At 37.1% G+C, this 27,821-nt stretch overlaps 1 protein-coding gene across 1 annotated transcript in view; it reads right to left on the bottom strand.

Moving 5' to 3' along the window:
• LOC141551841 (vomeronasal type-2 receptor 26-like) overlaps positions 1-27,499 on the bottom strand; it is a 49,514-nt gene extending 22,015 nt beyond the window's left edge. The window contains exons 1-5 of the mRNA XM_074284380.1: positions 27,206-27,499; positions 19,889-20,125; positions 15,339-15,502; positions 12,551-12,842; positions 5,066-5,293 (exon numbers count right to left, since the gene is read on the bottom strand). Of these exons, the coding sequence (XP_074140481.1) occupies positions 5,066-5,293; positions 12,551-12,842; positions 15,339-15,502; positions 19,889-20,125; positions 27,206-27,499 (1,215 nt within the window). The remainder of the gene's footprint in view (positions 1-5,065; positions 5,294-12,550; positions 12,843-15,338; positions 15,503-19,888; positions 20,126-27,205) is intronic.
• Between the last annotated feature and the right edge of the window lie 322 nt (positions 27,500-27,821).

Below are 27,821 nucleotides of genomic sequence, written 5' to 3'. Positions count from 1 at the left end.
AAAATAGTAAGTAGTGGATAAATCCAACCAGAAAGTAAACAAGAAAGAAGTTTAGAAGGTGAATAGAACTTTAGAAAATTAGGTAAGATAGAGCTCTGAAGACTATTGAAAAGGGATAGAGCAGAATAGATCTTTTTCTCAGTGGATCATAGCACTTCTACAAAAACTTCTTAGAGCATAAGATCTTCTGAATCAAATATAGAAAGACAGATGTGCGAAATGTATGCTTTTCAGATCATGATGCAATAAAAAATACTTCTAATAAATGACCATGGAAAAGTAGACCCAAAATTAATTAGAAAGTAAATAATTCAATCATTAATAATGAGTAAGTCTAACAACAGATGATAGAAAAGTCAATAATTTCTTCCAAGAAAATGTCAATAATAAGATGGCATGCCAATAATTATGGATTGCAGCCAAACAGTAAATGGTGAATATTTATGTCTCTAAATGTTCTTGTGGATAACATAGATAAAGAGGAGACCAACGAACTGGGGGTTCAAGTAAAAAAGATAGAGTTAGAACAAGTTAAATATTTCCAATTAAATAACAGAAATTCTGAATTAAATTAGACATCGATACAGTTGAAAGGGAGGAAACTTGAATTAATAATAAAATTGAAATTTGAGTTTTATGAAAAAAACACAACAAAATAGATTAAATTTTGGTTAATATGATTAGAAAAAGGAAAGAAGGAAATCAAGTTACCAGTATGAATCATGAACAGCATGAACTTATCATGAATGAAGTAGAAATTTAAGCAAAAATTAGGAACAATTTCCCCAAACTTATGCTAATAAAAATGACATGAATCTAAAGGATATGAATGAATCCTTAGAAAAATATAGCTCATCCCAAATAATAGAAAAGGAAATAACATAATTAAAGAGGTTCATTTTAGAAAATGTAATTGGAAAATCAGTTAACTCAATCCCCTCAAAAAAATTTCCTGAACAAGTGAATTCTCTTCATCATTTAAAGAACAATGAATTCTAATATTGTGTAAGCTATTTGGAAAAAAATGATTTAAGAAGTTGTTCTACCACATTTCTTTTATGACATAGAAATTGTATTGATGTGGAAACCAAAAAACTCCAAAATAGAAAGAGAAAATTACAAACCTATTTCCCTAATTAATATTGATGCAAAAACCTAGGGAAAAGAGATTCTAGTAGCTTGTCATGAAACATAATACATTATGCCCAACTGGGATTTATATCTGAAATGCAAGGCTGGCTCAGTATAAGGAAAACTATCAGCATAACCGTCTATATCAAAAACAAAAGTAACAGATGTCATACAATTATCTCCATCCATGCAGAGAAATTATTTTGGAAAATAGAACATCTACTTTTTATTAAAAACACTAGAGAGCATAGGGATAAATGGAGTTCTTTTAAATATTATAAATAGCATCTAGCTAAACCTTTCAGAAAATATTATATGTTTATGAGGATAAGCTCAACACATCTACAATAAGATAGGGTTACCTATTCTCACCACTATTATTCAGTAATGTACTAGAAGTGTTAATTTAAGCAAATAGAATGGAAGAAATTTTTGAATGAATCTGGTAATTTGTGCAGGAAAAAAATCTATCACACTTTGTAGATAACATGATGTTATATTTATACAATTCCAGAGAATCAACTATAAAGCTACTAGAAACAATTAACAACATTATCAGTTCCACAGGATGTAAAATAAACAAATATATTATCAGTATTTCTATATGTTACCAATAAATCTTAGCAGCAAGGTATGGAAAGGAAAAAGACAATAATGGTAGGCATATAAAATATTTGGATGTCTGTCTGTTAAGATAAAGGCAGGAAAAATAGGAACAGAATTACAAAACACTTTTCCTACAAATAAAGTGAGATCTGAACAATCAGAAATATATCAATTGCTCATTTGTAGGCCAAGCTAATCTAATCAAATGTTAATTCTAATTAATCTACTTATTCAGTGCCATTCTAATCCTCCTGCCAAGACCTTGCTTTTTAGAATCAGAAAAATAATTTTAAAAATTCATCTGGAAAAACAAAATGTCAGGAATTAATGAAATAATGAAAAATGCAAACAAATAAGGTCTAGAACTTATAGAAATAAAACCATTATAACAGTACCTTTCAAAGGTACTTGGTATTGGCAAAAAACATAGTGGATCAGTGGAATAAAATAAGTATACAATGCAGAATTGTCAACAATTATTGGAATCTAGTGTTTGATAAAATGAAAGACTCGATGTTCTGGGAGAAGAATGCACTCATTGACTAAAAGTGCTGGGAAACCTGGAAACTAGACATTAAACAACATCCAAAGTATTATATTAAGATAAGAAAAAAAATGATTCATTATTTAGACATAAATGGTGATACTATAAGCAAATTATGGGAATAAAGGCTGATCTATCCCTTGGATATTTGGAGAAGGGAGGAATTTATGACCAAAGAAGAAATGGAGAACATTAAACATGCAAAACAGATAATTTTGAGTAAATCAAATGGAAAACATTCTGCACAAAAAAATCAAAAAAACAAAAAAAAAAACAAAAACAAAACAAAAAAAAAAAAAAAAAAACAAACAGGATAGCCAAGATTTGAATAGAACCAGTAAGATTTGGAAATTTTTTTTTTAATGCACTCTCTCTTTTGAAGGTCTCATTTCTCAATACATAAATACATAGATTTATATATGTATGTACACATATGTATATATATATATACATATATATATGTTATGTATGTATATGAGTCAATTTTATAAAAATATAAGCCAATCCCCAATTGATAAATGGTCAAAAGAATGAATCAACTATTTTCAGAATGAAGAAATTGAAGCCATTTCTCGTCATATGAAAATATGCTCTAAATCAGGAGTTTTCAAACTATGGCCTGTGGGCCAGAAGAAGCCCGTTGACCAGGTTTGTGTGGCCGGCCTAGTTATGGCAAATGGGCTGAGTGGCAGATACAGAGTGTGAGCTTTTGTTTTTATTATAGTCTAGCCCTCCACCAGTCTGAGGGACAGTGAACTGGCCCCCTATTTAAAAAGTTTGAAGACTACTGCTCTAAATCAATACTGACTATGAAAGTCCAAATAAAGGAAACTTTCTCTTGTAATGTGCTGTCATCTCCAGAGACTGTTAATCACTCTCTGGGAGGAGATCTACTGTCATTAACTGCCTCCAATTCTGACCTGGTGTAGAGACTCTTTCTCTCCCTCCAGAGAGCCACCTCAAGTCTGGCTTCGACAAGACTCTCTATCTCTAGATGCCGCCCTCTTTTATCCTCCCAGAGAATGGGCTTGGGATAACACAAGGGCTTCAGGGAAAAATTACTTCAACCAATGAATTTGCTCCTCCTGAGCATGCAAGCTCCTCCCCAGGAATTCACAAGGAAAACTCCCAGTAAAGGCCAGAACTAGAGAATTGTCAAGTACCAACGTAGCACTTAGTGAGAACCTAACATTCTCTGATTGAGTAAGATGGCAGAAAAAGATAATAATTAATGTTGGTAGAGATATGGAAAAACTTGGATGCTAATTATTATTGGTGGAGTTCTGGAATGACTCAACCATTCTTGAGAGCAATGATGTTCAAAGGACTAAGAAAATGTGCATATCCTCTTATCCAGCAGTGTCTCTACTGAGTATCTCTCTCAAAGAGATCATAAAAGAGGGCAAAGAACACATATATGAAAAAAGGTTTCAAGCAACTCTTTTTATAGGGACAAGGAACTGGAAATTGAGTCGATTCCCATCAGGTGGGGAAGGGGTAAATAAGTTATAGCATAGGAGTCTACTGGAATATTATTGTTCTGTAAGAAAGAATGACTAGGATGATTTCAGAAAGATTGAATTAAACTGATGCTGAGTGAAATGAACAGAACCCTGAGAACATTTTACAGAGGAGTAAGATTATGATCAGCTCTGATGGACTTGATTCATTTCAGCAATGAGATAATAAAAGATAATTCTAAGAGAGTTTGGTCTTATTTGGTTGTGAGTGAATGTATGTGTGTGTGTGTGTGTGTGTGTGTGTGTGTGTGTGTGTGTGTGTGTGTGCATGAATTGGGATTAAGCAACTTGATTAGAGTCAAACATCTAAGCAGTGTTCAGTGTCTCAAACTCGATGTAAGCTCAGGTCCCCCTGGCTCTAGTGTAGGTGCTCTATCCACTGTGACTAAATAAGATTTGGTGTATAAAATAGTGAGAAAATAGTGTTGTGCTATTAGACATGGTGACCTGGTTGATTTTAGAAAAAGAGGGGAAAATTTGCATGAAATAATAAAAAATAAATTGATTTGAACTAAGAAATATTGTGGACAGTAACAGCAATGGTTTTCTGATACAACTTTTGAAGTCTAAGACATTTTGTGTGCTATACCTTCTAAAATCAATTACAAAGGACAGATGCAAGTATAAACAATTTACCTGCAAAGAGATAGAACATGGATACTTTTGTTTTGCACGCACACACACACACACACACACAAACACATACAAATAGATATATAGATACATATATACATCTTGTAGGAAGAAAGTAAACAATAAGTAATGGAAAGTCATGGTTATATATTGAATCTCTATGTTGTGCTGTGTAAAGTTAAAGGTTTTTTCCTTCTTTGCTATATAAGTTGAAATAATACAAATTAAAATTATATTTATGCCTGCTTTCAAAATGGCAAAAAATGGGAATATGAAATTGGAGATTTGTTGAACTACATATTATATTTATAGATATCTGTGTGAACACATACATATAACTTTACATATATGTATATATATATATGCAATTAAATTTCTCTGTGCATTTAACAATATACTTATGTAGATGTTGTAAATATAATAAAGTATTATAATGTTATAAAAATGATAAAGAGGATTGCTGCAGAGAAAACAGGGGACACATGTATGAACTTATGACAAGTGAAAGACAACCAGGTCTTACATTCTAGCCATTTTCCCACCCAGCTGCACCTGTCAATAATGGAGAGTACACCACATAAGTCAAGGTTTCTTCCTGTGTAGCAGCATAAATAATAATAATGTCTCTGACCTTTGAACTCCACAGGTTCCACACTATGACATTTGCACAAATTGTAAAATCTTGACCGGGCGGAGCTTCTGGGATAAAGTCCCCCACATACAGAAGATGATCATTATCATAATTGAAGTATCCATAGTTCATAATGGCATACTGGGCCTCTGTCCGTCTGTTCTCATCCAGAAACACCTGCTCACCAACAATGTTCTTAAACTGGGTGTTCTTCAGGTAGGAGTGCAGCTGAAAAAGAAGAGAAATGCTCATCAGTAAGCGGTACCTCAAGGAAAGGCAATTGGACATGAGAATTTATGGAGTCTTGTGCTCTGATTTTTAGGTGGGGTCAAATCTGGGTTTCTTCTGGGACACAGAAATTAACCTCTGCCACCTGCAGGGTTGCCTGCATCTCCTGGGTCTGTAGTTTCAGTTTCACACTCAAGTCCTCATTGTTTCTCGCCCCCTATATATAATGTATTGCCAAGGTCTGCTTGCAAAATCTCTCTAATATATTCCCCTCCTGTTCTCTGCTACTGGAACATCTTCATGACTTCACACCTGGATTATTGCAATATCCTCCTGCTGGTTGCCTCTGACTAAACCTCTACTCTTCTACCTTCCATCCTGCCTGGGAAGGGATTGTTCTGAAGTGCAGGCCAGTCCCTGACACTCCCATCCTTGATTATCTCCAGTGGTTTTCTGCCATCTCCAGGATAGACTATCAAACCATTTGTGTGACATTCAAAGACAACCAGGAGCTCAATACCTTAGCCACTGAATAAAGAACACCTGAAGAGGCTGCAGAAGTGGCAGTCATTGCAGCAGTTCTTGTACCACAGATGTTAAGAGGGTTGAAGAGCTTGTCAGAAGGGTATTACAGGGGTCTCTTTTAAAGCCCTGGGGCATGACTTGGTTGTTTTGCCAGTACCCAGATCGAGCATATCTTCCTGACTCACAGTTGGAGAGTTAGGAAGATAATTATCTGTAAAGTTCTTGAATTGTGAGGGTCTGGTCGTCTGCTCAATCATAATCCTTCTCTGGGAGGAGATCTGTAAAATCTTTTCCTCTGTGTGCAGGTTTCTTGGGAGCTCTGAATCTCCTCCAGTTCTTGTCCTTTCAGCCCAGAGTCAATTCTCTCAGACACAATGCTGCCCTTTTTTTATCCTCCCAGAAAATAGGCAGGTGAGAACTCAATGGGGCTTGGAGAAATACTTCCACCAATGAACTTGTTCCTCTTAGAATTCCTAAGGTGTAAACTCCCTTTAAAGGCCCGAACCAAAGGTCTGAGCTAGAGAACTGTCCAGTCAACCTGAGTTCTCACCTTGTCATTGTCCAGACAAGCTGAATTCTCACCTTGTCATCGTGTTGTCACCTTGTCACTGTCCAGACAACCTGAGTTCTCACCTGGTAATCCTAACAATTATCACACAAGATTCACAGAACAGAATAGAGGCCAAGACATTAATAAAGAGATTTCTTCCAAGATCAGACAACCTGAAGAGAAGTGAAATGTCCAGCTCCCTAGAAGAATCCCTGAATATAACTGCACAAAATTCCTGAAGCTTGGGACATTGGCCCCTTTACCCTGGAAACAGGGCACTTCTCCAATACACAGGTAAAATCAAAGAATAGGCTGGGAAAATTGGCAAACAACCAAAAATTATCCTGTTCCTTGAAAATTAATGTGATGAACAGGAAGATGAAAAATCTATACTAAGAAAAAAATAAAGTCAAAGCTCCTATATCCAAAATCCTCAAGGAAAGTAAGAATTGGTTTAAAGCCACAAAAGAGTTATAAATGAATTTTCAAAATGAAGTCAGAGAAGTAGAGAAAAAAGTATTAATAAAAATGAGAGAGATGTAAAAGGAAGCAGAAAAAGACTTAGAAGAGAAAAAAGCCTTAAAATTCAGAATTCAACAAATTGAACAGGAAATGTAGAGGTTCATTGAGGACAATATTTCCTTAAAAATTAGAACTAAGAAGGTAGAAGGTAATGATGTTTTCAGAAATTAAAGACAAAACCAAAAGGAAAAAGAATGAAAAACAGTATGCAGTATCACAATGGAAAATGCTGACCTGGAAAAGAGTAGGAAGGGAAATCATTTAACATTATGAGACTACATGAGTTCTACAATCAAAAAGAACATGGATTCTATATTTCAAGAAAGTATCAAGTAAATTTCTCCTGCTTTCTAGAATATGAAGGGGAAATAGAGGATGAAAGAAACTACAGATCATCTACTGAAAAAGATCCCCAAAGGACCTCACCAGGGATACTATAGCCCAATTCTAGACTTCCAAGGTGAAGGAGGAAATAGTGCAAGGATGCAGAAAGAAACACATCTATATATTGGAACCACATTGAGGAAGAAAAAAGAATCCCCACCTTCTTAATGGAAAGATCAGAGTGCAGAGAACAGCCTAATTTGGAGAAAAAAGGATCTGGCTTACAAGTAAAAATCACCTACCTGGAAATCCTAAGTTCAGTCCTTCAGGAAAAAAAATGGGTTCCTAATGAAATAAAGGGCCTTCAAATATTTCTGATAAAAGAAGTCCAGAGCTGAATAGGAAATATGAAACCTAAGATTATTTACAACTCTAAGACTCTAGGAAGGAATTTTCTTCTGAACTTTATATGCTATTTGACAAATATTGGAAACCAACAATAAAAACTTTTTGGAATACACAATTAGAATAGTTTTAGAAATTGAAAAATCTTCAATGTCTCCCATGTCCCATTTCATACTAAAATACATACTCAAAAAATCATAGCTAAAAAGGCACCACTCTTTCCGTATTACCTGCCATGGACGAGGCAATGCAGATTCTTCATTTCCCAAGGATCTTTTCTCAGATCTTTTCATCAGTATTTCATGGAGAGCCCAAGCCACAGCATAAAAAGCATTGTAGATGTTGTAACCCAAGGCGGATGGGGTCATGTCCACAGGGTAAAAAGGTGAATGTTTCAGGGAGGCATTTGGTAAATATAAATCTTGCTCTGGGATATCTGGTTGATCTGAGCATTTCAAAGGTGATGGCCTATGTGCCTGAATAAAACTGTTCCTCATAGTTAAAGGAGAATTAATCATCCTGATAAAAGTCTCAAACCAAGGGAGTGGACTAGTCAAGTGTGAAAAGAAGAGAGAAGCATGGAAAGTGAAACCATAATGGTACAGGGCTCTCCTTGTAATGTCTAAATGAGATGTGGCAATCCACACCTTCTTGGTTGGAAATAAAACTGATGGTGGGGTTCCCATAATTGTTAATGAGTCTGTGTCAGTATGAATGACAATGACTTTGACTTCTGAAATTAGGATCCTGGACGTGAAGGCCTCAGAGGTCTCCCTAACTTTTCTCTCACTGAGAGGGATCTTCTCTGTGAAGGACACACAAACTCTGTTCTTTTTCATTTCCTCTCTCATTTCCTTGAGGAATTCCTCACCTCTCATGTCATCAAAGACAATCAGACCTATCCAGTTCCATTGAAAATATGCCAATAAGCGGACAATTCCTCGGTGAAGAGAAGAGGATTTGTGGGCCATCTGATAGAGGGAAGGAAACTGGACTTTGTCAGCAAGACTGCGATCAAATGGACCGGAAGTAATCTGGCTGAGGAAAAAATATGGATGAGCAGGTGCATGCTGCTCCTGAGAGAACTTAAGTAAAATACAAAGTCAAATGGGCGTATTTATTGTTAGAAGAACTTAAGTAAAATACAAAGTCAAATGGGCGTATTTATTGTTAGAAGAAAGTTTTAGATTTTATTGTAGTTTATCATAAATGACAATTTCTCTCTGAAAGTCTAAGTCTCTGTGAGCTCTCAAAAAGACACTGACTTATTGAAGGTATTCAAGTAACAAAACTTCCTTAAGCTTCCCAAGGGAACCAGAATATATAAATTATTTCTTCATTTGATCTTTGGCCCAGAACAAATTTCTAGAGTAAACCAGCTCTATATGATTGAGGCTGAAGACAAGGTTTTCTTTGGTGAATGAAAGGAAACCACATGATCAGAACTGTGTACTTTTTAAATTTGGGACAAAATAATATTCACCTATAGATGTCATTATGGGTTTTAATTGTGGTATTTTCAACAAGAAAATCTAACTGGTTTCCAGTAGACCCTGAATATGTATTTCTGGCTTTATGAAATCAGAAAACTGAGATTGCTAAAGGAGTTTAGTGAGATCTAAATGAGTGATACAGGAAAGACACCCCCAGTACAATGTAGCTGAGTAGCTGACATCCTCCCAATCACTAAAGATGTCCAAGAATATGACTTTTCAAGTATAATGATAAAGCTCATTCTTCTTCATGTATCATTGCTATAAATAAAACAAACAGGAAACAAAAAAATGTTTTTTCAACATTAGAGAAATGCAATTCAAAACGAGTTGGATGTAGGAAAAGAATCCTATCAGATTTACAAATATCCCAAAAACATAAAAGGAAAGCAGAAAACGTGGAAAATTTTTGTAAGAAGTGTCTCTGGTAAAATTCAGCAGCAAACTGGGCAATGTGTATTGTAGATTGACTTCATTTCTTAAATATAAAGTTATCTCCAGGCATATGAAAAAATTCTAAGTCACTATTTTTAGAGATGTGCAAATTGAAACAACTCTGAAGTACCACATCCCACTTATTAGATTGATTACCATAACGAAAAAGAGAATCATAAAAAATCCTGTAAGGCATATTGTAAACTGGGGACATAACATGCTGGAATTGTAATCTGCTCCAATTATTATGGGAAAAAATTTGAAAAGATGATCAAAAGGCTTTAAAACTGTTCATATACTTCCATCCAGCAATACCTTTGATCAATCTATATACCAATATTATTACAAAAGTGAGAAAGGACTAATTTGAACTAAATTCTTTAAGCAGTTGTGTTGAAATATGTGCATTTGACTTCCAATCTTTAGCCATAGCAAAAATATGGCTAAAGATTGGAAGTCAAATGCACATATTTCTATTGTAAAATGGCTATACTAACTACAGTGTATGATGATTAGGGAATGTAGATAGTTTGATATAAATGAGAAGGAAAAGAAAATCCCTGGAAAGTTCTAGGTATAAAGTTGTAAAGTGTAGGGAGCATAACCTGGAAAGCATGCTACACTGAAATAGTACTATTGTACCATAAGGAACTCTGAGTGATTTAGAAATTCTCATCAATACGATGAATCAAGAAATTCTGAGAGAACTAATGAAGAAACATATGTTTCATCAATAGAAAAAGAATTGATATTGTCTGAATCCTGAATGAAGCATACTATTTTTCTTGTTTTTTATTTCTTTCTTTTGAGTTCTGTTTTACAAAAATGAATGAATAGCAAATGTTTTTCATGATTGTACATGTATAACTGATATCTGCACGCTTACCAGTTTAAGTAGGGACACCATAAAGGAAGAAAGAGAAAGAGAATGGGGAGCTCAGAACATTAAAAAATTGTTTTTGACATGCTATTATTGGAAGCAATGAAATATGATATAGTAACAATTGCTTGTAAACATTTAAGAAAATAAATAAATACAATTTTAAAATGATTAAAAACAGCTGAAACATGTCCTAAACTGCACATAAGTGGTCTAATGCTTCTCTAAAGTTCTCATACACATGAACACTATGGAAAACATGGAAACACCATGTAAGACATTCATGACTCTTTATACCCCATTACTCTACAGATGAGCCCACATTAACTATCATCAGACACAACTTCATATGTATTGTTTGTTCTCTAAGACACATCAGAACGCCTGTTTGAAAATTTGATGATCATTACCACAATCTCTGTCAAGGATATTTGTCTCTGACGAATACAGATATTCGTGGATTGCATAAGAGGGCTGATAAAAACTCAAATCCTCTATGACAAATAGTATTTCAGAGCTGAGGATCACATATATACCCACACGTCACAGTAGGGAAGATTCTGCCTTTTTGTGAAGGAGACTTATTCAACTTATCCAGCCATGCTCTGTCTCATCAGGATCAAGGAAAAATAATCCCAGAATAGAACAGATTGCCTCTTCTCTTGACCAGACTTCCTGCTGTTTATATCATCTGGCAACAAAGGCCCTAGATGAAGGCTTCTCATGAATCCCTCACTTAGACAGCTCTGACATGTTTCCACAAGGACATCTAGAGTTAATTCCTATGCTCTTTGAGCTTAAAGTTTTGTTTTGACTCTTCTCTAAGTATATGGTCAGGACTATTTATAATTTTAATGTTAGTGATACAACAAAGATCCCAATTGCTTTTTCTCCAAGAGCCTTAAATATTGAATCTGTATCAGTAAAGAAATTATAGTTAAATAATGTTAGGTTAAATCAGGAGAGCTTTAAAATAACGAATGTGGATAGAAATGGAGAGAGGCTTCCAGTCCTTCACCTTTTCATATGCATACTTCCACATTCAATACTGACTTCTATTTCCTTTAAAGCAAACAATCTAAATATTTATTATTTCTCTTCCATGAAATCATCCCCAAATTTCTTCTTTCTTCTGAACACACAAAACAGTCACCCATCTGACTGACCATTGACAGAGTTCACTAAGCAGCCAGCTTAAACTACAGTGCCCAGAGGGTTCTCTTTTCAGTTTGGAAAAGATGAGGTGCTTTCTGAAATGTCACTCCTTGCACCGAATGCTTCTGCTCTCCTTCTGTGCCCATTATTAAAGTTAATAATAATAAGAATGTTCTCAAACTCTTATCATTCGTAAATGTAAATATGAAGTTCTTAGGACAGCTCTGTGCATAAGCTTCCCAGTGCTGCCTAAAACAAGCACCTTATACATCAGTGCTCATGCTCAGTTTCCTTTTATAAATAATTCTCATCTCAATAAATTCTGGACTAATAGTGAGGGACTAAGAGATTATGAAGAATGAAGCTCATAGAATAAGGTAGAAACCACTGAAAGTTCATTCAACTTAAAGCCAATAACAGTAAGATTTAATCAGTTCTCTTCCTTCTGTAAAATGTGTAGTGTTGAGTAAACACTTTAACTTCTCCAATCATTACTGAACTCATCTGTATAATGGGCAAATAGAACTAGTTTTGCTTTCAGATCCTTTCTTGGGTTGAAGTCTAAAAGCCTTCTTGGCTCACAATATGGTTGCTTTTTTAGGAGTTGCTTATTTTCTCTGATGATGAGGACAGTGGTTTTGTTCAGTCACTAGAGAGCTAAACTGATCTAAGAAAACCCAGATTAATTAGTATCCCAGTTAATCTTTAGCTGCATAACAACCATCTAACTTTTCTCAGTCACAGTAGTCTCTGGTATAAACGGGAGTTATAAGAATATCTTCATTATGAGGTTGTTGTGAGGATCAAAAGAAATACATATATAAACTTTTTTTTTAATTTTGAAAGATATACACAAATGCAGTTGTTTTTACTGCTGCTGCTCCTGCTACATCTACTACTAATACTACTGCTGTGACTGCTAGATTGTACAGAAGAACAAAGAATGTATTAGGTTCTATCTCATTCACCTGGGGTAAACGGTAGAGGTCAAGCAGGGTCCCCATCTGAATAGAGAGAGATGATGTGGCTCCTCCAATGGCAGCCATAACCTTTCCTCCCTCTCTGCAGTTGTAATTAGGGAGGGGCTGGTGTGTTCCAGACAGCCACTGCAGGTAGTTCTCCAAGGTCTTTTCTTCACTGGAATAGGAGTTGTACATACTGTATCCCAGGGAAATGTTGGGCAACAGATTGGGATTCCTGTTAATCTCATGCAGGGTGAAGGCAGGCATGACGTATTGCTGGTAATTTTTTTCAATAACTCTGGTGAATTAATGGTAAATGTTATAGAACATTCATGCAAACTTCACACAGAATTCATTTCAGAAGACGGACTTTGCCAACATTTATAACCTCTTTCCATACACATTGTTCCAGTATACTTTTTTTGGTAATTTCTTAAAGGGTGAGGACTACTGGCTTTACGTCCCAGTGAAACTCTGCTTGCTTGAGTCATTCACTGATTCCACAAGAAGACATGGATAGTCGTTGACTCTAGAAGCCTTAGAGTATAATGGGAGGGAGAAATATGGTACTGTGAGGCAAGGTGGAAAAAGAGTAATTAGATTGGTTAGAGTCACTGATATATATAGAAACTGTGGAGTGAGACCATATTTCCCTGAAGAAATAAGGGAAGATTTCATAAACATCATCATTGTCTATGAAAACTGAGGATATTTTGATATCTGGGTATTTGGCAAAGAGGTCCTTTAAAAAAGGAGGAAATTACACACCTAAATTCTAATAAGTGTGAGAACAGAATGTGCCACAGATCCAGGCGAGTAATATTTTACTCAGATCCTATCGAATATCACCTATAAAATGAGTTTCTGGTTTAGCTTTTCTCTATCCTCACTTTTTCCTTTTCTCTCGGGATCTGAGAAGCAAAGTCAGTTCCCAGATTTTGGTTTAGGACCAGATCTTCAACCAGGAGCCCAATAGCAAAAAACCTATACCTTTATTATTTTAGGCCATGTTTAAAAATGGACCAAACTTTGTACAATATTCTTCATAGTGACTACCTCTCAGACACTCTGGGCTTATTTTAATGGATGGAGAAGGTTAGAGTGCCATTATTTTCACTTATATTCAATTTCCATCAAATTATCATGGATGTTGACAATATGGAGGCCTTGCCTTCTCCGTGGCTGCAGTTCTCAACGGAAAAATCAAATATTTCATAAAACATAAAAGAGCATTTGATATAGAACAGTATTGTTATTTAATGTTTCACCAATGGGTGGGGACACTTCCCCTCTAGGCCAAACTTCCCACTTTTCCTAGATGCTGAACAACAAATAGAACAAAAACAAGGATACTAAAGCATTAAAGAGATAACCAATAATTCATATCATTTAATGGCCTTGTTCCTTAGACAAAAATATACACAACTGTAATGAAATGTTTATAATTTATTATTATTGATTTCTAGAGAATTCTTATTTATACATCCAAAGAAAAGTACAAATGATAAAAGAATCTAGAGGGATTAAATAATAACATAAGACTACAACAAGGTTCAGAAAAGAACTTTTATCTGCCAAGGAACCAATCAGTGAAACATTTGGTTTGTCTTCAACAAGCAGAAGACACAATAAATAGCCAATGAATTTCTCCTCTGATGTAACAGAGGGAAAGGATCCATAAATCAGTGGAGGAGTCTGAATTTTTTTGCAACAGCGCAGGGTTACAAACGGTTATATTTGAGTGTTGCATGCCTGTATACTGAGATCCTGCTATAGAAAGGAGGGATTTGCAAAGAGAATTGATTGTGATAATGCATAAAACTAAGAGCTATGGAAGCAGCACAAAGGTCAGGATGTTTGGGAAATCCCAGAAAGTAAATACCATCTCTCTGACCCAGATTCATCCAGTTCAGGAAGAGTTAGCTTGAGAAATGAAAAGAAGCCCCAATCACACCACCTCCAGAAAACAGAATTCTCCAGACATCAGTGAGAGGGAACAGGCATTTCATAAAGCCATTTGCAAGTCTGAGCACTTGCTAGCTCTCCATCCTGCACAATTCTGTCTTTTCCCAATAAAGTCAAATTTCCCGAACCTCATTATCCAGCTCCATCAGTCCTTACTTATTCAGTACCTTTGAGATTACCTAAACTAGGATATTCTGACTTTTGTGACAATATTACTTCTTCCAAAAAGAATAGAAAACAGTAATAAATTTATTTACCCACAGGAAGGAGTAACTTATTTTATTTCCAACTCATAAATGAGGTGGGAGGAGTAGAAGTATCCCTGACCCTAAATTTCCTGAAGAAGGGGTCCCATGACTTCCTAACAAGGGGCGCTCTCTTGTTGTCAGATAGGCAAAGCTGGAGAGGAGACACAGCTTCCCTTCCCATGAACAGAGCAGATTTCTCCTTGTTCAGGATCTGGACACTCGGCAAGAACTCTGTCCTAGCATAGAAAGGCAGCAGGGCCCAAGTACTTCTGCTGCTTCAGGCCATTAACCCTACACTATTTACATGAAGTCAGGATGGCCTGGAAGGAAGGGAGAGAAAACACTGACCCTGGTAGGGACTGGGAAACCTGGGGATGGCCTGTTTGATGGGGAATAGGAAGAGGAAAGGAGGTGAGAGAGGTTTTCTTTCTTCAACTCTGATGTTAAGGAGACACAATGAAAGCTGCCAAGAAGATACAAACATGAAGAGACAGGGAGAGGAGAGAGACTCATACTGAACAATGAGGACTTTTCTTGCATCCTCGCAGTGGAAATGAGCACAGGCAGAGAGAGACACTTACCTATAATCCCTACAAGCCCTGTCAGGAGGCCTCTGAAACCGCTCTGCTCCTGTGACATTGCTCACTTCAGGTGACTTTAGGGGGAGAAAGAAGCCGATCTCCACATCTCCACGGATGTAAAGCATGGGTTGATCCTCATAGCAGTCCTGCCCAGACCCTGGAAGCTGCAGCAGCAGAGACACAGCAAGGGAAGAAATGAGGTGAGAAATGCTTCTCACTATGTGGGGCCACATCTCCCTGAACAGTAACCAAAGTTTTAACTCTGAGGCAATGGAGCGACTGCTCCTGCTACAGCCAAGTCAGCTGCTGGAGTCAGGGACTGAGGAGGAACTTTTCAGCACCAGACACGGCCTGTCTATGTATAGAAGCCCGGGCTCTGATCTCCAGGTCACACTGGAGGAAACAGAGGGACATTAGTGAGGTCCGTGTGCAAGACAAGGACAAAGGTGTAAGATGAGGCACCATTATATACTTTTTCTCTGTCTCCAGGTACATTTATTTTTAGATAGTTATTGGGTCCATTCGTCTTACTCGATTTTCCTCAGAGAAGTCTCAGTCTCAGAAGAATTCTGGGGACCAGCCTGCCTGGGGCATCTCCAGCTGAGTCCCTGCATCCAGGGAAATCATAAGTGCAAAATTATATTTTGACCTCTCTTTCCCTTGTGCCGTCAGGCTCCATCCCAGAAGTGCCTTTTGTAGGAAAATAGTTTTGTGACCTGACTTCAGCCTGTGCTGGAGAAACCTCGAGAAATATTCTATTGTAGGACTCAAGATTTATTAAATCCTTCAGTGATGACAATTTCCCTAAAAGTCAGTAAAATTGTATCCTTGATGCTCATAAGTTCCCTGCACCAGGGTCCACGTGAGCCAGGTCCCAGGCTCAGGGCGCAGTGAAATCCATTTAGAAGATTCATTATAGACAGTCCAGTGCTCATAGTTTTCCTCTGCTAGTGGGTCTCCCTCTTTCTGTAGGATTATAACATCCGTCTGCTAGAGATGAAAGGAGCCTCAGAGGTTCCTCAGTCCAGGATTTTGAGGACAGATTTCCACTCTCCAACAACCCGAACAAAGACACCTGCGGCCTCATCATATTCCCCACCTGAAAAAGTTAAAATCACAGGGTCTACAGACACACCTTTGCCCTTTGGGTGGTGGGAGTGAAATGGACAAAAGACTGGCCCCCTCATCCCTAGGTCAGGGGACCTCAGGCTTATAGGAAAATGTTGCTTAAACTCAATTATGGAAGTGTTATGTTCAGACCGGGCCCCATCCCCCGGTTCATGAGACCCTAGACTTTCCAAGAAGTAGGTGTCTAACAAAGTCACAACATAGCAAAACATGTCAACACTCTCGTGCAGACACTTCCCCATTGTAAACGAGAAACTGCCTCAGCTATTCCCAAAATTTGTAACCGCAAGGTAAATGGACTTAAAATTGTACCTCACTAAAGGTTCAGGGCTGATCTCTACTAGCCTGTCTAGTGGGGTCAGTCGCTGGCCAGCTAATAAATGATGCTTTAAATTTAATAATCTGATCAGAGCTATCTGGTGTCTGTCCATTTCATTGGAGACCGCAGAGAGATAAGCCTTTGCCTCAGTCTGACAGCCAGTCCCTCTCCCTGGAGGGTGAAAGAGGTTATGGAGGGTCACCACTGAGAGATGTTTCTTGGCCCCAGTTTCTAGAAATCTCTTTCTGCCGACCAGGTGATTGAGACCCAAATTTTTGAATTCGGTTCAAAATTGGCACAGAGCTTCCTGAAATCCAGTTCTGCTTAATAAGATCTTGAGGGGCCCCTGCAGCTGCCTGACTATCCTGCAGCCGCCTGGTCTGGTGAGTACTCCTAAAACAAGTGGCTAAGTTGGACTTAACCTCAAAGCCCTTGTTGACCTCCACAGGACGCTGTGTGATGGTCCGGTCTAATCTGGTTCCCTGGCAATATGTATTCTGTGTTCTGCCTGTGTGTGATTAGTCTGTGTGTTCTGTTGCTTGCAGTCTGTGTCCTGGGTGTTCTGTGTGATTTGTCTGTCTCTCTGTTGGTTGTGGTTCTTGCCCTGTGTGTTCTGTATGTTTGATTGTCTGTTGGTTGAAGAGCCCCGTTAAAGATTTAAGATAAAATTGCCCATTTTTAATCTGTTGCACTAATTTGTAAGCAAAAGCAACAGACTTTAAAAAGTTATGTAAAAGGTGAAAATGGAGCTCTGCATGTATCTGTGTATATGTTTGTTTGCTTTTCATTTTTGTTCTGTGTTAAAAATTAGCAACCTTGTAAGAGATAAGAATTCAGCCTCTGTGTTGCAGACTTAGAAAAATATCAGGCTGAATTGTTTGAAGTGGAATTCATTCAGAGAAGTAATTCTTTCAAGAGTGGCTCAGGCAAGGAAAGAAGTTTGAAAAAACAAGTTTGAAAAACAGACTTTCTCTCTCTTTCTCTGTCTCTGGTTAACTGCAGTAGTCATGTGGGGAAAAGGGAGAAAAGGGAGAGAAAGGACAAAATAAAAACATAGATTGAAAGAGATTTGATAGTTTGGAGTTAAAAAAAACATAGAAGAGCAGTGTGCTAACATTTAAAGAAAATAAGTTTGCAAGGAATATCTAGGCACACAAAACTGCATAAACTGCACACAAGTGGCCTAAAGCTTCTCTAAAGTTCTCATACACATGAAAACTATGGAAAAAGAGCACGGTTTAACACCATATCAAACATTCATGACTCTTTATACCTAACATTACTCTACTGTACAGATGATCCCACATTAACTATCATCAGACACAACTTGATATGTATTGTTTGTTCTCTAAGACACATCAGAAGGCCTGTCCCAAAATGTGATGATCATTACCACAATCTTTGGCAAGAATATTTGTCTCATTGACAAAAAGCAGATATTCATGGATTATAGGAATGATAAAAACTCAAATCCTCTATGACAAACAGTGTTTCAGATCTGAGGGTCACATATATACCCACACATCACAGTAGGAAAGAATTGGCCCATTTGGTGAAGAAGACTTATCCAATTTATCCTGCCATGCTCTGTCTGATCAGGATTAAGGAAAAATAATCCCAGAGGGGAACAGGTTGCCTCTACTCTGCACCAGATTTCCTGTTATTATATTATCTGGCAACAAAGTTATTAGATGAACCCTTTCTCATGAATCCCTCAACTACGCAGTTCAGTCATGTTTCCACAAGGACATCTAGAGTTAATTCCTATGCTCTTTGAGCTTGTAAGTTTTTGTTTTTACTTTTCTCCAAGTATATGGTCAGGACTATTTATAATTTAAATGTTAGTGACACGACGAAGATCACAAGTGATTTTTCAACAAGACCATTAAATATTGAATATTAAAGAAATTATAATTGAATAATGTTAGGTTAAATCAGGAGAGTTTTAAAATAAGGAATGTGGATCTAAATGGAGAGAGGCTTCCAGTCCTTCCCCTTTTCATATGAGTAGTTCCATATTCAAAATTGACCTCCATTCCTTTAAAGGAAACCATCTAAATTTTTATTGTTTCTCTTCCATGAAATCATCCCCTATTTTTTTCTTCTGAACACACAAAACAGCCACTCATCTGACTGAACAGTGACAAAGTTCACTAAGCAGCCAGCTTAAACTGCAGTGCTCAGAGAGGTCTCTTTTCAATTTGGAAAAGATGAGGTGCTTTCTGAAATGTCACTCCTTGCACCGAATGTTTCTGCTTTCCTTCTGTGCCCATTAATAAAGTTAGGATCCTCTCTGAGAAGAGTGTCAGGAATGTTCTCAAACTCTTGTCCATTCATAAATGTAAATATGAAGTACTTAGGACATCTCTGTGCATAAGCTTCCCAGTGCTCCCTAAAACAAGCACATCACTACTCAGGCTCAGTTTCCTTTTATGAATAATTCTCATCTCAATAAATTCTGGACTAATAGTGAGGGGATAAGTGATTATGAAGAATGAAGCTCATAGGATGAGATGTAAAAGACTGCAAGATCATTCAACTTAAAGTCAAAATGATAAGATCTAATCAGTTCTCTTCCAACAGTGAATTGTGCAGTGTTGAATAAACACTTTAACTTCTCCAATCATTATTGAACTTATCTGTGTAATGGGCAAATAGAACTAGTTTTGCTTTCAGATCCTTTCTTGGGTTGAAAGCTAAATGGCTTCTTGGCTTACAATATGGCTGATGTTCTAGGAGTTGTTCAAATTCCCTGATGATGAGGACAGTGGCTTTGTTCAGTCACTAGAGCTAAACTGATCTAAGAAAATGCAGATTAATTAGTATCCCAGTCAATCATTAGCTGCATGATAACAATTTAACTTTTCTCAGTCACACTAGTTTCCACTGTAAATGGGAGTTATAAAAATGTCTTCATTATGAGTTTGTTGTGAAGATCAAAAGAAATACATATTTAAAACATTTTAAAAGTTTTTTTACAGGTATGCATAGATGCATTTAATTTTACTGCTGCTGCTCCTTCTACTTATACTACCAATACTACTGCTGTGACTCCTAGCTTGTACAGAAGAACAGAGAATTTTTTAGGTTCTATCTCATTCACCTGGGGTAAACGGTAGAGGTCAAGCAAGGTCCCCATCTGAACAGACAGAGCTGATGTGGCTCCTCCAATGGCAGCCACAACCTTTCCTGGCTCTCTGCAGTTGGAATTAGGGAGGGGCTGGTCTATTCCAGACAGCCACCACAGGTAGTTCCCCAAGGTGCTTTCTTCACTGGAATAGGTGTTGTACATATGATATCCCAGGGAAATGTTGGGCAACAGATTGGTATCACTGTTAATCTGACGTACAGTGAAGACAGGCATGAGCATTTGCTGGTAATTTTTTTCATTATGTCTTGAGAATTAATGGTAAATGTTACAGAACATTAATACAACCTTCACACAGAATTCATTTCAGAAGAGGGACTTTTCCAACATTTAGTCAAAACTAAGGACTCCAATAGCAGTTTAGCTCCTTCCATTTGAATTCAAACTAGCCTCTGTCCATACACATTGTTCCAATATTCTTTTCTTTTTGTAATTTCTTAAATGGTGAGGTCTACTGACTGTATGTCCTAATGAAACTCTGCTTCCTTCAGTCATTCACTCATTCCAAAAGAAGACATGGATAGTTGTTGACTCAAGACGCCTTAGAATATAATGGGAGGGAGAAATACGTTACTATGATGTAAGAGGGGAAAAGAATAATCATCACTTATATATGGAAACTGTAGAGTAAAACTCCATTTCCCTGAAGAAATAAGGGAAGAAAGCTCATCATTGTCTATGAAAACTGGGGAGAATTTGATATCTGGATATTTGGCAAAGAGGTCCTTTTAAAAGGAGGAAATTACACACATAAATTGAAATAAGTGTGAGAAGAGAAGGTGCCACATATCCAGCCACCAATATTTTATACAGATCCTATCTAACATCTCCCTGACAAATGAGTTCCTGGTTCGGCTTTTCTCTTTCCTCAATTTTTCCTTTTCTCTCAGGGACTGAGAAGAGAAGTCAGTACCAAGAATTTGATTTAGTACCAGATCTTCAAGCAGGAGCCCAGTAGCAAAGAACCTCTATTATTCTAGGCAATTTTAAAAAATAGACCAAACCTTGTACATTATTTGCAATGGTGACTACCTCTCAGACACTCTGGGCTTGTTTTAATGGCTGGACAAGGTTAGTGTGACATTATACTCACTTATATTCAATTTCCATCAAATTATCATTGATGTTGACAATATGGGGTCATCGCTTTCTCCCTGGGATTCAGTTCTCAAGGTAAAAATCAAGTAATTCATAAAACATAAAAGGGCATTTGACTTAGAACAGGATTGTTATTTAATGTTTCATCAATAGGTGGTGACACTCCTTGCTCTGGGTCAAATTTCCTAATTTTCCTAGATGCTGAACAACAAATAGAACAAAAACAAGTATACTAAAGCATTAAAGAGGTAACCAATAACTCATATCATTGAATGGCCTTGTTTCTTAGACAAAAAATATACACAATTTTAAGACTATATTTATAATTTATGAATATTGATTCATAGAGAATTTTTATTTATAAGTACAAAATGAAATGAAAAAAAAAATCCAGAGGGATTAAATAATGGCATAAGACTATAACAAGGTCCAGAAAAGAATCCTTATCTGCCAAAGAACTTTTTAGTGAAACTCATGGTCTGTCTTCAACAAGCAGAAGACACAGTAAATAGCTGATGAGCTTCTCCTCTGATGTGACAGAAGAAAATGATCCATAAATTGGTGGAGGAGTCTGAATTTTTTTTTGCTACAGCTCAGACTTACAAACGGTTATATCTGAGTATTGCATGGCTATATACTGAGATCCTGCTATGGAAAGGAAGGATTTGCAAAGATAATTGATCATGATAATGCATAAAACTAAGACCTATGCAGCAGCACAAAGAAGCCAGCCAAGTACCATCTAAATATTTCATTTATTGATCTGAGAGCCAGGGTCTATATTTTCTCTCAGCTAATATTGCAATGACACTAGAGTCTTCAGGTTACTTAGTGAATATTTCAAGATTACAGATACACATCCTGCCCTTCCTTGCAGCTTAACATGAACATTAAACAGTGATTAGCAGTAAGTCTGCCTATTGTAACAATCATCAATTGTAGCACTTGGCAGTAACAGTCTACTTATTGTAACAGAGTCATAAATTGTTAGGTTCTTACTAAGTGCCAAGTCTGTACTTAACAATTCTCTAGTACTGGTCTTTACTAGGAGTTTAACCCCTTTGAGTCTTGAGTGCTGCCCTCTTTTATCCTCCCAGAGAATGGGTGGGCGATAACGCAAGGGATACTGGGAAGAAATACTTCAACCAATTAACTTGCTCCTCCTAAGCATGCAAGCTCCTCCCCAGGAACTCAAAGGGGTTAAACTCCTAATAAAGACCAGAACTAGAGAATTGTTAAGTACAGACTTGGCACTTAGTAAGAACCTAATATCTCATTATCTCATTAGCACTTAGTAAGAACCTAACAAATTGTGTACTTCCTGAAGGCCTTGCTCCTATGACATTCATCAAGCCTCTTATCTCAGAAATATTTCCAGCAATTCTATTCTAATTATTGCTCTATAATAGACAACAAGCAGGACGATTTCAAAAAAGGCTGGAGAGACTGACATGAACTGATGCTGAGTGAACAGAGCAGAACCAAGAGATCATCGTTCACGGCAACAACAAGGTTATATGATGATCATCATCTGAAGGACGTGGGTCTATTCAACAATGAGGTGCTTCAGATCCAGTGCTTTACTGATAAAGAGAGCCATCTACAACCAGACAGAGGACTGTGGGAACTGAGTATGGTTCAAAAATGAGCATTTTCACTTTTTGTTGTTATTTGCTTGCATTTTATTTTGTCAATAACATTTTCTGGTTTGATTTGATTTTTCTTGCACAGCAGGACAATTGTATACATATGTGTGAACATATTGACTTTAACCTATAATTCTACCATGTTTAACATATACTGGCCTACTTGCCATCTCAAGAAGGGGGTGAGGAAAGGGGGGAAATTGGAACACAAGGTTTTGTAAAGGTCAATGTTGAAGAATTGTTCATGCATATGTTTTTTTTTTATTAATTATAGTTTTTATTTACCAGATATATGCATGGGTAATTTTACAGCATTGACAATTGCCAAACCTGTTGTTCCATTTTTCCCCTCCTTTCCCCACCCAGATGACAGTTTGACCAATATATGTTAAATATGTTAAAGTATGTGTTAAATACAATATACATATACATGTCCAAACAGTTGTTTTGCTGTACAAAAAAGAATCGGACTTTGAAACAGTGTACAATTAGCCTGTGAAGGAAATCCAAAATGCAGGTGGGCAAAAATAGAGGGATTGGGAATTCTATGTAGCGGTTCATAGTCATCTCCTAGAGTTCTTTCACTGGGTGTAGCTGGTTCAGTTCCTTCCTGCTCTAGTGGGATTGATTTGGTTCATCTCATTGTTGAAGAGGGCCACGTCCATCAGAATTGATCCTCATACGGTATTGTTGTTGAATATATAATGATCTTCTGGTTCTGCTCATTTCACTCAGCATCAGTTCATGTAAGTCTCTCCAAGCCTCTCTGTATTCATCCTGCTGGTCATTTCTTACAGAACAATAATATTCCATAATATTCATATACCACAATTTATTCAGCCATTCTCCAATTGATGGGCATCCACTTAGTTTCCAGTTTCTGGCCACTACAAAGAGGGCTCATGCATATGTTTTAAAACTAACTAGCTTTAATAAAGAAAAAAAATAAAAGAAAGAAAGAAAAAGAAGAGCTATTCTATGCTCCCAAAACATCTTAAAAACAGAGCTGAGAAGACCAAATAAAGAGGTAACTCACTATAGATCTCACCCCAAATGCTCCAAATTATTTTAAACTGATAATAAATACATTTTACCCATAAAAAAGATGGACTGGAACATTTTTCTAATCTAAGACAACTTCCCATCAAGGAAGGTCCATTGTGAGATAGGAGCTCAGTAGTGGTATTGTTGAGGGCGGTAGCCCCTTGATATTCCTTGTTTGATCTCCAACTTCCTTTGGGACTTGGACCTTTGATACAAGATGTGGTCAAACTAGTTTGGGCTCTCTGAGCTGGCCAGGGTTTTACAGCCCCCATTCTAATCTTCTCAGATAGACGAAATGGCATCAGGAAATTCCTTTTTTGGAAGAGACATCTGTCTGTCTCCAAAAGATAACAAGAGAATCCTTATCTTATTTACATCACTCTCAGGCTGAATGATTGTGCTCTTGTATAAAAGAGACAACTCAAAAATCTACTTTTTTGCAAAATGGGCCTTGTACCATGCAGCCATTTTGCCCACCGGCTCTCCGGTGTTTCCATTGTAATCAATAAAGACTATGTTTCCATAGAGCATTAAGTAGCAAATTCATTTGCTGCCGAACCAGCCCTTGGTTACTTTGGGGAAGGAAGGAGAGAGAGAAAAGGAACTGACCCATCTCGGTTTAGACCATGGTTTACTCCTCATCATTTACTCCTCATCAGTATTGATGAAGCCAGAAAAGTCACAGCCCTGGCTTGATGCCAGCAAACAAGATGTAATAACTCTGAATCTGCTGCTGTCTTGGCAGAAATATGAGGTATTATTGGCCAAATGTAAGCTAATGCCTTTATGAGAAATCCAGACGCCATCAATCAGAATGTTAATAATGGAAAAGTAGAAAACAATGTGATATATCTATTGGAAAAATTATGACTGAGCAGAGATCATTTTAAACTTATGGGACTTCCTAGAAATCTTCTGGTGCGATATTATCAAGGAAAACTCTTGGTATTTTAGAGGGTAAAAGAGAAATTGAATGAATGCACTGATCATATTCTGAAGAATTCAAGAAGGAAATGTCCAGAAATGGGGTTGTCAAATTCCAAAACTTTTAGGTAAAAGGGAAAATATTGTAAATATCTAGTAAGAAAGAGTTCAAATATAGTGAGAAGAAAGTCAGGACACATAAGATATTGTTGCTTCTTCTTTAAAGGATCAGAGTATTATGAATGTGAATTTCTTAGAGCAAAGGAGCTAGGATTGTAAACAAGAATCACTGCCCAGTAAAACTGATGAGAAACCTTCAGGAAAAAGGTAGCAACTCAGTGAAGTAGAAGAATTTCAAGTATTTGTGATAAAAAGACCAGAACAAAACAAAAATTCTGATTTTCAAATACAGAATTTAGAAGAAGCACAAGTTGTTAATCAGGAAATGGAAATCATAAGGGACTTAACCTGATTTACCTTTTTACATTCTTACATGAGAGCATGATCCTTGTAATTCATGAGAAATTTCCCATTATTAGGGAAGTTAGAAGAAGTGTATAAAAAAGAGTGCATAGGTGTGAACTGAATATGAATATGAAAGAATACTTTATGAAAGAAATAGCATTAAATTAAAGGGTTGGTGGAATATATTGGGAGAAAGGGAAAGGAGAAGTAGAATGGCATAAATTATCTTCTACTAAAATGGAAACAAAGCATTTAGTAGAGGGGAAGGAAGGAAAGGAGAGAGAGGGAGTGAATTTGTCTTCATTTGTATTGGGTCTAAGAGGAAATAACATACACATTCAACCTAGATATAGAAATCCATTTTATTTTGCAAGGTAATAGGAGGATAAAGGAATATGAGCAGGGGCTAGGGTAAGAAAAGAGAGGAAATATTGGGAAATGTGTGGTGAAACGTAAAAGGATAAATTGAAAGAAAAATAAATGAATAAATGGGGAAATGCAGTTAGCAATAGTCATTGTGAAAACAATTTTGAAACAGCCTTCTTTGATGCAGCCAGCTCTTCTGAAATGTATAGATAAAGGAATGGAATATATTAAAATATGAGCCAATCCCCAATTGATATTGATTAAAATATGTTATATCTATTGAAAAGTCCCTAAAATGACCTGTATGTGCCAACATGTTTGTGGCAGCTCTTTTTGTTGTAGCTAAAAACTGGAAGTTGAATGGATGTCCATCCATTGGAGAATAGTTGGGTAAATTGTGGTATATGAAGGGTATGGAATATTATTGCTCTGTAAGAAATGACCAGCAGGAGGAATATAGAGAGGCCTGGAGAGACTTACATCAACTGATGCTGAGTGAAATGAGCAGAACCAGAAGATTGCTGTACACTTCAACAACAATACTGTATGAAGATGTATTCTCATGTAAGTGGAAATCTTCAACATAAAGAAGATCCAACTCACTTCCAGTTGATCAGTGATGGACAGAAATAACTACACCCAGAGAAGGAACACTGGGAAGTGAATGTAAATTGTTAGCACTACTGTCTATCTACCCAGGTTACTTATACCTTCGGAAGCTAATAATTAATGTGCAACAAGAAAATGGTATTTACACACATATATTGTATCTAGGTTATATTGTAACACATGTAAAATGTATGGGATTACCTGTCATGGGGGGAGGGAGTGGAGGGAGGGAGGGGATAATTTGGAAAAATGAATAAAAAAAATTAAAAAAAAAAGAAAAGTCCCTAAAATTATGCAAATTCATTCACCTAAAACTAACACTACATAGCTTGATATACAAAAGGGATTAAGAAAAAAGGAATAGGAAATATATATACAAAAATATTGATGTCACCTCTGTTCTCGGGGAAAGAATTGGAAATTGAGGGAATTCTCATCAAATACAGAATGACTGAGGAAATTGTGGTATGTGATTGTGATGGAATACTTTGATGATTCGGTAACTATGATGACCAGAAAAATCTGGAAGGATATACATGAACATAGGAAAAGTAAAATATAAGGTGTACAAAGTCAAGCAATAGAGTGGACTGGTCACCAGCAAATAACTTTGCTTTTTCAACAACACAATGATCCAAAACTACTCTGAAAGGCTTTATGATGAACCATCACACAGTTTGTAAAATATTATTTTAAGGGTTCTTTTTATTAACCCAAGGAATGGTGCATGTATATTTCTCAACAAGACATTTATATAAATATTTGGTGTAACTGCACATGTGGCTTCTCAATGGTTCTGGGGTTGGAAAAGAAGGGAGAGAATGTGGAAGTCAAAGCATTAAAAACAAAGGAAAAATATTATTTTACATGGAATGGGGGAAAATAAAGACATCAAATTAAAAAAAAAATAATTCTAGCTTCTGGAACTCCTTTGATTCTTGTTCTGCTTTATGGTATTTTCCCATGATGTCAGGAGAATCACAAGACATTTGGGAATAAAAATGCAGCCCAGTAACCCAGCGCTGGAGGCCAAGATGGAGAAGATCTCCACAATCACCACAGCTTTCCCTCTGGAGCTCTGATATGTGGGGAGGAAAGAGATCCAGACACTGCAAAACACCAGCATGCTGAAAGTGATGAACTTGGCTTCATTGAAGGCATCAGGCAGGTTCCTGGCCAGGAAGGCTATGGTGAAGCTGCCCAGGGCCAGAAAGCCCATGTAGCCCAGGACACAGTGAAATGCAAAGGCGGAGCCCTCATTACATGTGAGGATGATGTGTCTGGATTCAGAGTGTGTGTCTGCTTCTGGAAAGGGGGGAGAGGTCCCCAACCAGATGGCACAGAAGAGCAGTTGAATTCCGGAGCAGATGAGAACAACACAGTAGGGCACTCTACAATGAAGGAATATCCGCATCCTGCTCGTGGCCCTGTAACCCTGAAAGCCAGAATCACTATGATAGTTTTGGCCAAAATGGAGAAAATGGCCACCGTGAACATAACTGCAAATACTGTTTGTCTGAGAAGGCAGGAAGCAGTGGTGGGACGACCCACAAAGAGCAAGGAGCAGAAGAAGCAGGGGGAAAGGGTGGAGAGGAACAGGTAGCTGAGGTTCCTGTTATTGGCTTGGACTATGGGAGTGTCTTGGAATTTCACAAAGACCCACAGAACCAGGGCAGTGAGCAATGAGAGTGAAAGAGCTACAGATGTCACTGCCTTCCCCCAAGGTTCATTCACAT

This window comes from Sminthopsis crassicaudata, chromosome 1, assembly GCF_048593235.1.
Source record: "Sminthopsis crassicaudata isolate SCR6 chromosome 1, ASM4859323v1, whole genome shotgun sequence".
Lineage (NCBI taxonomy): Eukaryota > Metazoa > Chordata > Mammalia > Dasyuromorphia > Dasyuridae > Sminthopsis > Sminthopsis crassicaudata.
This window is presented reverse-complemented; position numbering and strand designations above follow the sequence as displayed.